Source organism: Pollicipes pollicipes, unplaced genomic scaffold (assembly GCF_011947565.3).
Source record: "Pollicipes pollicipes isolate AB1234 unplaced genomic scaffold, Ppol_2.1 Scaffold_7261;HRSCAF=8764_pilon_pilon_pilon, whole genome shotgun sequence".
Taxonomy (NCBI): domain Eukaryota; kingdom Metazoa; phylum Arthropoda; class Thecostraca; order Pollicipedomorpha; family Pollicipedidae; genus Pollicipes; species Pollicipes pollicipes.
The window spans coordinates 35,333,331-35,347,542 of record NW_023597054.1 but is presented as its reverse complement, the minus strand read 5'-3'; the positions used below and the strand labels follow the sequence as shown (position 1 = coordinate 35,347,542).

The 14,212-nt window shown below is 49.2% G+C and overlaps 1 protein-coding gene across 1 annotated transcript; it reads left to right on the top strand.

Annotated features, from left to right (window-relative positions):
- The first annotated feature begins 217 nt into the window (after nt 1-217).
- Nucleotides 218-1,977, top strand: LOC119112970 (CLIP domain-containing serine protease 14D). The gene has a single exon (XM_037237273.1). The coding sequence runs from the start codon at nt 309-311 to the stop codon at nt 1,497-1,499; it is 1,191 nt and encodes a 396-aa protein (XP_037093168.1). The 5' UTR covers nt 218-308; the 3' UTR covers nt 1,500-1,977.
- The last annotated feature ends 12,235 nt before the right edge of the window (nt 1,978-14,212 follow it).

Genomic DNA, 14,212 nt, shown 5'->3' with positions numbered 1-14,212 from the left:
CATGATAGGCCTCCGTTTCCACTCCAGTCCTTCCCCGCGAACGGCAGCACCGGGTTTCTCCGCTGCGGCGCATCAGTCATTGCGGGGAGGGGGTATATCCTGCGGTTGTGACGTCAGAGATAGCGGTGGGCCTTCCAGGGAAAGACCGGTTTCCCGGCGGTTATCGGCGACTTTAAGCCGACTGGAGCCTGGTCCGACCACCAGTCATCGCGTAGAAACACTTCGCTGCCCAGGGCGTTCGTCTCGGTCCGCTCGCGCCGCCTGCCTGCGCCCGTGTCGTGCGTCGCCTGTCTCCTGTCTCTTCTGCGATGCGTCTTCTGACGCTGGTGGTGCTCGCCTGCGCGGTGACGGCCGGCGCGGCGGCGGACCGCACGCGTCGCCAGGCCTCCTGCCGGGACTATGCCCGCAGGAGCGGCACGTGCGGCGCCATCCAGCAGTGTCCGGCCCTGTTCAGCCTCATCTCGAACGGACGTCGACCGTCGTCCCAAGAGGTCCAAAATATACGCAGAAGCCGCTGCAGAGTCGGCCCGGGACCCTTTATGGTCTGCTGCGCCCGGACGTCAGCGCCTCCGAGGGACTCTGGCGGGTTCACCTCGCGCCCGACCATCTCCGCCGGCTACAATGGCGCGCCGGAGCAGCATCCCAACCGCGCTATCCTGGACGCCGGCCAAGCCTGCGGCCTCAATATTGCCAACCGGATCGTCGGCGGTACGGAAGTTCCCATCGGCAAGTACCCCTGGGTGGCACTGCTGGGCTACACGTCACCTCGCACCCCGCAGACGCAGTACCTGTGTGGCGGCTCCCTGATCAGCCGGCAGCACGTGCTGACGGCAGCCCACTGCGTCGCCGGCGTCGCACCGCTTCAGCTGACAACGGTCCGACTCGGCGAGCACGAGATCGGCCGCGCCACAGACTGCCAGGAGCAGCCGGGTGACGCACCCATCTGCAACTCGCCGGAGGACTTCCGGGTCAGCACGATCATGGTCCACAGCGGCTTCAACCTGCGCGTGCCGCAGCGGCAGCGGTCAAACGACATCGCGCTGCTAAAGCTGGACCGGCCCGTCACGGAGGGCTTTTTCATCTCGAAGGTCTGCTTGCCGTTCGGCGACATCGGCCGGCGGAACCTCGCCGGGGTCTCCATGATGGCGGCCGGCTTCGGTCGCACCGGGCCCCAGGACACCGCGCCGAGCAGCTCTGTGCTGCTGGAGGTGACGCTGCCTGGGGTTGATCAGCAGTCGTGCGCCGCCACCATCCGCAACCTGCAGGGGAACCTGGGGCCGCAGCAGCTGTGCGCCGGCGGCCAGCAGGGCCGCGACTCGTGCGGCGGCGACTCGGGCGGTCCCCTGATGCTCGCTGACCGTTTCTCCCGCGGACCGCCGTACAGCCTGGTCGGCATCATCTCGTTCGGCAACAGGTTCTGCGGCAACGGGGGCGTGCCCAGCGTCAACACGCGCGTCTCCGAGTACCTGAACTGGATCCTGGATCGGCTTGATGACTGATGGGACGCCCAAATGCTGCGCCAGGCGAGACCCGGGACAATTCTGGGAGACTTGTTGCCATTCTAATGCGAACTGGAATGTTACGTGGATGCTAGTACGCAACTGTATACATTCCGCGGTAGAATTCGAAGCGGTGGCCACCGGTAGTACACCTTTGGGCATGTATTTCTGAATATTTGCGCTTAACGATTGCTCAGTGGCGATTTCTTACACCGCGGATTTGGCTTCTCGGCAGTTAGCTGCTAGCGACAGTCGCCTGTACAGCGCATTGTGTTGTAAAATACGTCTCGATGGCACCATTTCTGTCCTTGCGGCAAGGTACGCCGAGTCACATATTTGTATTCTTAATAAAACATGACGACCTAGGACGCTGCTGACCTGCTGTTGTTTCTAGCAATAGTATAACGGTGGTTTAACGCTCCAGTGTAGAGTTACCAATGCTGCGTTGTCTCGGCGAATAAAGCACTTAATGTTGCAAGCACCTACGGTCACGAGTCACCATCGCGGCCAGAGACGTGGAAACGGCGGGTCGGTGGGTGCTCCACAATCCCCACTTTCCAAGCATGCTAAACACTAACCCATGGCGAAGCATGAAAAGAATCGACTTAATTGAACATGGGTTTTGTTGCCTCTAGTCTCTGAAATGTTCTGTTCTCATTTCCGTAACCCTACGGTGTAGCCAGGATTTGGAGGGATGGGCACGAAAGTCGGTGTGCATGAACCACTCAGATTTTCAACTTTATATGCAAGCTCACTATGGAAAAACGGAAAATCCGGGCTCAAGGACTCCAGGGACCCGGGCCCAGACCCCGGCCCTGTCCATTGGCTGCACCCCTAGCGTAACTGGCTGGCGCCCATTGGCTGCATCCCACTAGGGGCGGTCGGACCCAAAGCGAAACCCGAAAGCTTTTGGGATTTTGGGGGCTTTTGGGCCCATGCTCCTCCTGTGGTGGCGCTTAATTAACGAGAGCTTGTCATTCGGGTCGTTTGCTCCCTCATTTTCTCAATCGCTTTGCAATGGTATCATAACATCACTGATGTCTCGGATCATTGTCGATGATGTCACTGTTGTCATGATGTCACTGATGTCACGATGTCACTGATCATCGCTGGTATGTCATGGACACTGACGTCGTAACACCGCGAAATGACCGCGTGGTCGACGCGCCCGTAACTACTAAATATCATCAACACGACATCATGACACCAAACTCAATATGCACCTGTGAGATGCTTAATCTCAGAATAATAGGATAATACCAGGGGCGTAGTTCCATAAAGTGGGTTGGGAAAACTGAACAGTGAAAAATGACCCAACCTGCCTCCCAAATATGCCAGGCAACAGGTTTCCTATTCAGATTTTACCCACTTTCATCCCAAAGTTGGGTAGGGGGACTTAAGCACAGGAACGTTTCAAAAAGTGGGAGGGGGGCCAAGCTCAGGGTGTACTTCAGGAATTTTTGCTGGAAAGTGAGCCCGATGACCAAGGGGAAAGAGGGTGTAGGGATGGAGATTGTTGTCGCTCTCTATTCAAATGTCATGACTGCTATGTTAGATATGAATCTAGAGCTGTTTAGCACTGGTGCATAATCTGGCCTATTCGAGTTATCTGTCATTTGGCAAATAAAGCAGTCCAGCTTCCTTAGATTATCCATCCATTTCAACATTGTCTTTTCTGGGGAGGCAGAATTCCGCGAGCAGGTAGGTATTTTGGGTCATAAACGAAGCATCTGCCTCTATAGTATAGATGCCAAAATACGGCCTGGATATAGGCTGGTGACAATTCTGAAAGTGGATCGATGGCTCACAGTACGCCAGGTTTTCATGCGCCCTCATTTCGCTGGCTGCTTTTCAAGAAATAAGACTTGTCGCAGCATTTTAGACGGAAACCAGTTCGGGAGCTTGAAACTGCTAGAAACAATGTGACAAAAGCCATACAACTGGAGATTCTCTTTTAAGAATTAAGCCACATAACAAGGCCCATTTGTCATATGTTTCTTATCCGGGCCCTGCTCCTGTCCGCCGTCGGTGGCCACTGCCCTGGCCCGGATGTCTCCCGCATGACTCACTGCGAACTGATCGTGTGGCTGCTTTGCTGCATACTTTGGGGCCAGCGTTACCACTACATGGTGCATGAAACGCGTGTTGGACACCTGCAGCAGTATCTTTTTCCGAATTATCTTCCCTCACACCACACCATCGCAGAAAAATAGCCTCCGGGAAACTGTCTGCCTTAGGTATGAATTGGCCCAACGGACACGTCATTCAACGTATGCGACTTGATTCGCTTTTGTGCGTAGGCAGGGGCGTAGCCAGAGCCCTGCCAAGGAGGAGCACAAGTTTGACAAAAGCCCATCTTATGGTGATCCCCCCCCCCAAAATCGCCGGATATAGTTTACTTGTTAGCAAGTGAAACGGTTTTCTTTATTTTATTATTGTTTTTACGTTGTAACCAGAACAGAAGCCAGGAGCTACCGTGAGCTCAATTCTGTTTGCATTTTAAGATCAATAAATTGCAGAAATCAGGCGTGGAATGACTGCATGGAAGAAATCACCGGCGCTCTTAATTTGCAATGGTTAGTTGACCTTCTAAACCGATGGAACTCAGAACCTTTGTCAATTTTTATCTCGGTTCTACAGGCATTGAACACATCGCGTAGGTAGATTGTAGATAGGTATGTTTGGTCCAAATTTGAAGATGAAAATTTGATTGTAGATCGAGTGGTGAACAATGTGTATTAACATGGCCAAGCCATGTTTGTCCGAAAATATTCAACATTCAGCCAGAATCTATTAGAGACACATTTTATGCAACGTGTTTTTTACATGCCCACTCGCAAATCTTAGCAACAAAAACCTCGACGCCAGGCGTTGCAGTCTCCGTAACCCGCGGAGCTTTAGCCCAGTAGCTAATATGTAGCTGTGGCCCACTGATGGCCTGAAGCGATGACGCTTCCGAAATTATTACCTTTAAACACTTAAATCGACTAGTAGTACAAGTTATGTGACGTAATTTTGACCATGCGCATTCGAAAATTTTAGAAACACGAGCCTCGACCCCAGGCACTGCAGTATTCGTAGGCCGCACAGCGTCGGCCCAACAGCTAATATTAAATTGTGGCCAACGAGTGGGCGAAAATGACGACGCTTGTGAAAAAGAATCCTTGGACGCTTCATGGCATCAGATCTTGTATTTAGAAGGCAGCCAGAGCGCATATTTCACGTGTGTGATTTTTAGGCTGATTAAAAGAAAGGATTAGCCCCTAAAGCACCACGAAATGGGGCTGGAATCTGGTGGTTGAACTGGAAGAGTGAAGGTAAAATCTCTATTTTTCGTGTTTTCGCAGCTATTTATCTGTCCAGAAGACAGATTAACACGGCGCCCGCCATCTGGCGGCGCTTGCAGTGGCCGAACCTTTTCGGTAATACGGAAGTTACAACCCAGACCATCCTTGTCCTTGCTCTCGAGGTTGCGGGCGGGCACGTTCAAGCATTTTGATGCAATTTGTTTCAATAATACATTCTGAAAAAATGAACGTTCTCTGGCAAACATGGCATTACCTTGCTCGTTTAAAAAAAATCATTTCGATCTGCGCTCTTCAACAGTAATGAGAACCCCAATCTCCTCAACAATAATGATACCCCTTATTTCCTTCCGAGCAAAGGGCTTCTTGAGTAGAACACCAGAGGTACATTATCGTTTCCGGTCAAAGGCTGAAGGGCCATTCCGTCCCATCGCAAAGTGTCTTCCGGCTATCATTCTGGCGGCACGGGGCGGGATCTCCTGGGCGATCCGGAGGCCATTGCAAGGATATATCATATCACATTGTCCCCATCCCTGACACGGGAGGCCTTCTGATCCGTGCAGTTAGCCCCGGATCAGCACAGTTACCCTCATTGGCGCAACAACATCCCTGATCACCGTAGGCGGTCCGATAGTTGTCAAATAGACTCCAGTTCAGTGTTTTTCTGTGTTCTTCAGAAATATTGAGTTCTCCTTGACTGTAGATTGTAGATGAAATGGGATTCCTCATCTGTTTTCAAATGGCTAACCCATGCTCATCTTAAAATGCTCGTGATCCTGTCATAGCTGATAACTGATAAGAAAACTACGTAATATGGTGCTGAACATGCGTGCTCGCAGGTCATAGTAATAACAGCCTCGACGCCTGGCGTTACAGTCTACAGGCCGCGCGGCGTCAGGTTTGCGGCTGTGACGCTAAGCGATGGCCAATGAGCAAACAAAAAAGATGACGCATCTTAAGGGAGATGGCTGGTGAACTAGGTAAATCGGCATGCATGTTTAATGTAGTGCAAAAGTAAGCCAAATGTAACCTTAATCTGAAAAGTTGGGGGGGGCAGTTAACATTCTTGCCCCCCCCCCCCACCTTGAAATGTGGAGGGGGGACATGGCCCCCCTATTCCTACGCCCGTGGGCTTAAGCCCAAGTTCGGGAGAGAGGGGCTGAAGCCCCCCTCAAAAATAAGAAACTACACCCTTGAATACTAAGAATTGTGAACCATCAGCTTCTTGAGAAAATGACGCGCTTCATATCCCTATTGCTATTTTTGGCCTTTCATGCTACGCACTGGGAGATGGGTTCGCAAATAAGCAACTCGTTAATTGAAAATTAAGTGACGGACATCGTGGAGTTTTGTTTCCTATGACCGGGGGCACAAAGTTCCGAGAGACGCGGCACTGACATCCCCTAGCCTCTAGACCCTAGCCTCTAGCGTCTCTAGAGGGCGTGTTGTTTGCATCCTACCAAGTCGTTTGGGCCCCGCTCGATCGGTCGTCTGCACGATCGTCAACTGGCACGCATGACGTCATGCGTGCTGACGGAGCGTTCGATGTGTGGGCTGACGGAAATTCTTTAACTGTCCCGTCAGCCTTCACCTTTTAACTACTTCAGACCACATGGTGACTCTGGCCTACTGCCCAGCATGACACACACTTATGAAGTGATGTTTCGAAGTGTGAATCCTGGTCAAACATTACAATCATCTATCCCATCCCCAAGCTGAGTATTTCTTCCCATACTCACCTCATTTCGATTTCTCACCCTCTCATTTAAAGTGTCTGCTAGTTTTGTGTGGAAAAAGTCTATCGATCCTTCACTGCTACTTGTTCTGGCATGGAGCCTATCCTTTCATTGAACTTCTACCATGGGTGTCGATTTCTCAAAATGATTAGGGGCCGGAGTTTTAGAAGTCGTCATGAGGGGCCAGGTGCGAAAACTTCTCAGATGTAGTCCACGTATGTTCTTCTTTTCTTGCTATCCATTATGAACAAACATTATATATATATATATATATATATATATACATTTATATAAACTATGCTTCCCTACATGTTTTTGACCGCAAGCGCGTAGCCACAGCAATCACATTTGGAAGCCTGGCAGTTTGCATCAGTTTCGTATAAACGCACTTAATTTATAGAACTAAAGGGATACAGTTGCACCTTTTTCCTGTGCGTTAAAAGTGATATTTGCGTGAAATTTGCCATTCTCTGCGTCTTTAATTCTTTTGTGTATATATTTATGTAATTACGAGGAAATTGTCCACAACATCGGTGTCTGGCAATGCATCCCGTTTGCATGAAGATTCTCGGCATTAAGAAAAAAACATTGATAAACCATATACATTTCAATTAATGCACAAGTAAACATAAACTATCCTACACACATAATTTCAGAAATGGTCTCAACCTTTTCCCAAACGTTCGCCTACCCTCCTCTGAATAATACCTTTTGCTGCACATTTTATCAAACACGCACTGCGAGTCAGCTGTAATTCAGGGAGACACGGTTCTAAACTGTTGTGCCACTGAGAGAAAAGCAACTCTAACCCGCATTAGCCTGAATGTGTGTATAGCAAATGAACGACCATACAGCCAATGTCACGAGCAACGCAGGCTGATTGCAAAGGCGCTGCAGATTGACCTGGCCCCTCAGTGACGTGCTCGTCTGGGAATCTCCAACCTTTGTTCAGGAGAGAGAAGAAGGAGAATTACGTAACAAAGCTTTGACCAGCCGAGCTCTCAAGCCTTAGAACCCCTCCCCTTATGCCCGGCGTTGCAGTCTCCGCAGGCCGCGCGGTATCGGCCCCATTGTCGACATTAGGCGGTGGCCGTTGGGAGGAAGAAAATGGCAACCTATCTGAAAGAAGCACTTTCAAACGCTTTAAGATGTCAATCCGAACGTTTATAACGTAATATGGGAGCGTGTTTCACCTGTGCAATTTATATATTTATCATAGGAACGGATTAGCATTCACAGCACTGCGAACCGGTGACGGAATGTGGTGGGGGGAACTAGACAAGTAAACAAAAATCACTCTTTCTTGTTGCTGGCGCTTTTTATCTGTTCAGAGAATGTCCTCAACATTTCAAATGTGAAATTTACACTCTAGTCTAATTTTTGAACGGCATGAATTCACTTTGAAAGACGTTCGGAGGCATTATTTCACGACGAATGTTCTCGCGCGTCAGGTGCCCGCCGCCTGGTGTTGACACGCTAGCGGGGTCGATTTAATGGGAACTGCAGCCGCGGCCATCAGATTTCTTGATTCTTCATAGCTAATGGAATGAAAGGATTTCAGTGAGGTTATTATGGCGTCACGGATGTCTGGTTGACCTAGAAATGGTCTCTCCGAAGTAGTCCACACATCTTTGTGGGCGTCTGAGTCAGAAACTAGAAAGGCTTAGGTCTTGAGAAAGACCGGACTGTGGACCGCATTCAGTGATCTTCAAGACAGCTTTTTCAGTTGAAGACCCTATACAGATGTATTGCACCCCCTTCAAAGGCAATGCTCCACATTTGAAGATACTGAAGCAAGAACCAGATTTTATGAAACAAGCTCACGTATAACTATTGGTGTGCCTTCGGGTAGAGCAGGCCGCTGTAGACAACACAATTTTTCCTTTCAGTAAATATGTTCCTCGATACGTTATTGTTTGATTAAGTCAACGTTCCCGGCAAAACGTTGATTGGTAACCAACTGATGGTAGCTATGTCTGGAAATCGTGCTCACGAACGCCAGATATGCGCGACTCGACCAGTATATTCTTCTTGGCCTTGACCGACGCATGGATTATGGAACGGCAGGGTTTGAATTACTTTCCCTGAAAGGGCCTCCCCATCTTCGCGGGCGTGCAGCCCGGAAACCAGGGGGATTTAGGTCTTAAGAAGGGCAGGGCTGTGAACTGCACCGAATGATCCTCAAGATAGCTACTGCAGTTCAAAACCCCATAGAAATGTGGAACAGTCTCTTTACGATCTAAATTGCTTCTACCGCATCATGGGGCTTAATGCCTTTAAGGCGAATGAGAGTATTCTTCTGCAGACATTCAGATCTGACGTCCGTGAGCACGATTTCTAGTTCTAATATATAGCCTTAGTAATATATAGCCTTAGTATAGCCATTAGTAATAGCCTTATTTCTTGGAGAAAAAACAGGAGAATGAAAGTATTATTGCGTTGACAATTCAGCAACATGCCTTTATCGAAACAATAGAAAAAGAACAAAGGTGGCTGTTCTACAATTTTTGATTTTCTTTTGTCCCTGTTTCGATAAAGGCATGCTGCCAAAATATCAATGCGTTTATATCTTCATTCTCCTGGTTTTTCTCCGGGGAATAAGGCTATTACTACTGTCTTATTTATACGAATAATGTTCCTCGCTAGTGCACTGAACAACTTGTGTGATTTGCAGTTCTGGCAGACGTCAATTAGCTATCATTCAATAACGTGCAAGCAGTGCAAGTTTCAATCACGAATCGGGTTTTGTGCCGCGTGATATAAGAAATTGGATAGTCACTAGTTATTACGGAAAGGATACTTATAATAATAAAAAACTTAAGAATGGTACCATAACCGAGGATGTAAATGCAAGCCGACTCTTTAAAATCACGGATAAATGTGCGAAAAGACCATGAAAAAGGAAGAAAATATGAGCCCATAACTACATTTTGCCCAGCTAGCACTTCCAACTCCGCTCCCGCCATCTTTCGGCGAGTTGAAGTACCACATTTGTGCTAGGGTGGCGACCGAGCGCGGCTAGTTTCGCAGCGCCTAAGCGCATTAGAAACGTTCCATGACGCAATCAATCAACGACGCATTGAGAAACATATTTAATGAATTGAAAGCATTTTGCCATCTAGAGCAGTCTTTTTCTCTTCAATGCATACCAGTTGTTGCAAAAGGAGCTGATTGCATCGTGTCTGATGCTTGCTTCAATATCTTCAAATGTGGAGCATTCCCCTAAAGCCAGCATCAGCAAGTCAGCAAGACGCCATGTCACCTTGATGTCGATTCAGTCAGTCAGCAAGCCAAGGACCTCTGTCAGGCACTGTGAGCTACTGGCCGACGCAGAGGCCTCATTGTTTGAAAGGTCCCGCTCCCGACCAATGCAACTCGAGGGTACCAACCCTGTCCCTGCTCGGGAGACGGGCTGCCAGGGTTTAGGCGGACATGAAGCAGACTGTTCGTTGTTGTTGGTCTCTGATCAAAATAGAGGCTCGCATTGTCTTGGAGTGTCCGCAAACGGCGCAAGAGACTCTCCGGCTGACACCTGAGAGCCCGGCCCTGCAGACCAGGGTCCTTAATGTGACCTACAGCCAGCCCCTCGTACCTTCCCATCAGGCTCTTGATCGAAGGCCACTCCGCGGTCCCCCTTGAACACTGCCCCGGGCCGATTCTGTGTTCCTTGCCATACATGACCTTTGTTACGCACTCCGGCCTCAAGATTGACACGGGGACCCCTTTATTGTCTCAGGGGTCCCAGCCGGTGTAAATTGCGGGCCCTGGCCTTGTCTCCTCTTCAGAAATGCGCCCTGAATTTCATACCTGACGCTGTAGCAATCTGGTGGCGTCCCTTCATGCGTCACGTTCATTAAGCCTCTACCACAGAGGTGTGTTTTCCCAAAATGGCTGAGAGGCCAAGCGGGGAAACCCTAGCCTTGAATACACAGAGCAATGGCTTATTCCCGGACTTGATTCACTTTCGTCCCAACGGAATGGAGTTGGACTCCCACCGGAGTGAATAGGAATCTACAGCACTGGCCTAATACGTTTCCTCGCTATGCCTGGGCGGAAGATGTTCTCGTTGCGCATCATCGTCATTTTGTTTGGCGCCGATCGTCGAAATCACGCTTCGGTAATCGACGCAGGGTCGATGTCATGTGGCTTCAGACGTCCTTAGATGTCTACGGCTTTGGGAGTGAAGAGAGTAGCTTGGCGTACGCGACTTTTAAAGGCCGCCTCGGACACCCCGCTTGGTAGCCGTAAGGCGGGCTACACGCTACAACGCAGCACTCGCGTTAGGCATGTCTGACACGTCTTGTGCTGTTTTGGTGATCATTGTCGGATGACTGCTGCTATCGGTTTCGTAAGCTGGTGTCGATCGCTAAGTTTTTACAACTGTTCCTTCGAATATTCACGTCGAGTTGGAGGCGGACACATTTCGGCGGTTCCTTCGAGCACTGCCCGTAAAATTTCTTTGCACTCACCGGTGCAAATGTTTGGCCAGCTTGCTTTCATTTCCGATAAACATCGAATCGTACCGAACCAAAATAGCGTAGCTTGCTGTGATCTGTGGATCTTTAAACACCACCGAATAATACCAAAACACTCAGGCAATAGCATTCGACTATATTGGAGTCGGCGAGGCATATTAATCATATAAGTAAAAGGATGCATCATGCAACAGAGAAAAACATAACGAAATACTCAAGCAAACACGGTAGGAGCATCGGGCTTACACGATAAGACTAGCTCAGTAAGCTGCACTCAACTCAACAGGACATCCCATATTTCATTTTCGCTGTTCCTTTTACCTTAGAAACATTTAGTAGAAACCTTTTATTAGAATTGGTATGATTTTCATTCCCCATCTGTAATGCCCCGCGTCTTCTTTGGCTCCAGAAGGCTGGGGGGGGGGGGGGGGGGGCAAACTCACCGTTGGGGCGGGGCCGAATCGGACATTGGGGACCAGTGGCTCACCCAAAAGAATACAAATGGACACCCGTGACTCCCAATTAAACTGACGGAGCCAATGCTCGAGATCCGTAGCGTTTCGTTCCTGTTCTCCATCTTTTATAATTTCTCCAACGCTTTTAATTCTGCTGGAGAACGCAACCACACAGCACACCAGTAAATGCCAATCACATTTTCGTGGCTGGTGTTGGCAGTTTAATTCCCATCTATCCTATGCTACATTCCCCACAATTAGAGACAAGTGCTCCTACCTCACCTAGCGCACTCGCCAACGCAAGAGCTTGCAAATCAATCTTCCACTAATTTGTCAGCATTTTTTTTCTTCAATTTGGTACCGCTTTCGCTCCATGCTGAAGGGCTGACAAAAATCATGGCATCATTCTTTTGCCAGGGCGTGACGTTACAGACCAAGTGACTTTGGTCACGTGACGTGACATAGGCCGAATACTGGGCCGTGATTGGTGCTGAAAAACGTGGTGACTGCAGATAGAACGCGTCCTTTACGATGTGGGGCAATATCACGATGTGCTCCTCATTTTCGGCTCAAAATTTACTTCATATGGTAAGCGATGTGCTCAGGCCCCGTTCGATCATTTGTCAGCACGATTTGTAGCCGGAGTGCGTGACGTCATGCGTGCTGACGGAACAAGGGCGCAGCCAGAACATTGGCAAGTGGGGCACAGGGTTGACAAAGGGCCCCTTGACAGTAAAAAGGCCCCCAAAATAGCCGGATATGGTCCGCTTGTTACTGGAGACAGAGTCTTTTTAGATTATATATATATATATATATATATATATATATAATCTAAGAAGGACTTACACACTTTTACCTTCTATGACTGGAATATAGGCCAGGCGCTACCTCGAGATAAATTCTGCCTCAACTTGCAGTAAATAAACTGACAAAAACACGCGAGACTGCATAAAATGAATCGCCAGTGCTTTTTGTTTTACATCGGTCGATTGAACTCTTTTAAACCGATAAAACTCAGAAACTTTGTCAAAATTTTTATCTAGGTTGTACAGAGATAGCGAGGAATCCGCGAATGTGGATTGAAGATAAAAATGGGCCAACAACTTGTACTAACATGGCTTAGCCATGTTTGTCCGGATACGTTTAACATTCGGTCAAAATCGATTAGTGGTAAAGATTATGTAACGCAGTTTTGAGCATACGCCCTCGCATATTTTAGCAACAAAAAATAGCTCGACGCCAGGCGTTGCAGTCTCCCAAGGCCATGGGGTGTTGGTTCACGGATAACACTAAGCCATAGCAAACAGTTTGACGAAAATGGTGACGCATCTGAAAGAAGTGCCTCTGAACGCTCTAGGACACCAAATCGTACATTTAGAGATATTCCGGGCGCATATTTCACCTGCGCGATTTTCAGATTGATGACAACGTACTGGTTATCACAGCACCGCGAAGTGGTGCTGGAGTCTGGTAGTGACACTGGAAATAGTATGGTAGAATACCTATTTTCAGTGTTGCTATAACTGTTAATATGTCCAGCGGACAAACTCAAAGTTGCAAAAAAGACTCGCCTAATGTAATCTTTGAACTGTACGAATTTACTTTGAACGACGTTCAGAAACACTATTTTACGATGGCCACTGTTGTGCGCGCGGCGCCTGCCTCCTGGTGTTACCTATAGTGGCCAATGCCGTTCGGTTTTACGAAAACTGCAACCCTAGCCATCGCTATCCTTGTTCCTGAGATTACTGGCGCGTCATTAAGACTTTATGACGCACTCATCTGCTGGGGCCATATGTGGCGTCGCCTGCCTCTCATCATGGCGGAAAGGGCGAGCAACGCGGGGAATCGAACCCCTATCTTTGGTTTCCGAGACACGCGGTGGTTAACGCGTGCGCGTTCACCACTACACTATCGACACCCGGCGCGCGGGATCAAACCTTTTGTTAGTATTTATTTTACCAGTCGATTCTGCAAAATAATGGACGCTCTCAGGAAAACATGGGATGCCTTGTGGCTTTAAAACTCATGAACTTGAGAACAACACAACGGGGCACATTGCTGTTCCCGGTCAAGGGCTGAAATGCCTTTCTGCCCCACCGCAGTGTATTTTCCGGCTGTCATTCTGGCGACACGGGGCGGCATCACCTGGCCGATCCGAAGGCCCTTTGATGGATGCATCACATCACATCGGTCCACTCCCTGACACGGGAGGCCTTCCGACCTGCGCGTTCGAACACGGATCGACGCGTGAACCGTCATTAACGCAACAATATCCGTGCTCGCCGCAGGTGGTCAAATTATTAGCACATGCACTCCAGTTGGGCTTAACGGGCCCATGCTGGAAAAGGGCTGAAGAGCCCAACATTCGGTGCTGGGGTCCCTGACTGGCACAAAACTCTTCCATGTTATCAATATCGGCGCCCGGCGCACCATGATCGTGAGCGTGAGCACTTATCATAAGTTCTCATGTTTCCCCCGATTACTAGAGGGCCCCGCCCAATTTAAGAGGTCCTGTGTTACTCGGGCTCCTGTCCCCGTCCCTGTTGAAAGCTTTCCCCGACCGATTCGAGGCCCCTTATTGACACAGAAAACATGGGACACAATGTCCCTGTTAAGCACTGTGGACCCCTGAACGACAAAGGAGCCCGGCCAATGTAGATCGTGGATCCAGCTTTGTGCCTGCTTGAAAATTGGACCCCTGAGCTCAGACCAATACGAAGCCGACTGTTCGTTGTTCGT

What these genes read in the sequence shown, in the direction of transcription:
- LOC119112970 (XM_037237273.1), top strand. Translation starts at nt 309, where the DNA reads ATGCGTCTTCTGACGCTGGTGGTGCTCGCCTGCGCGGTGACGGCCGGC.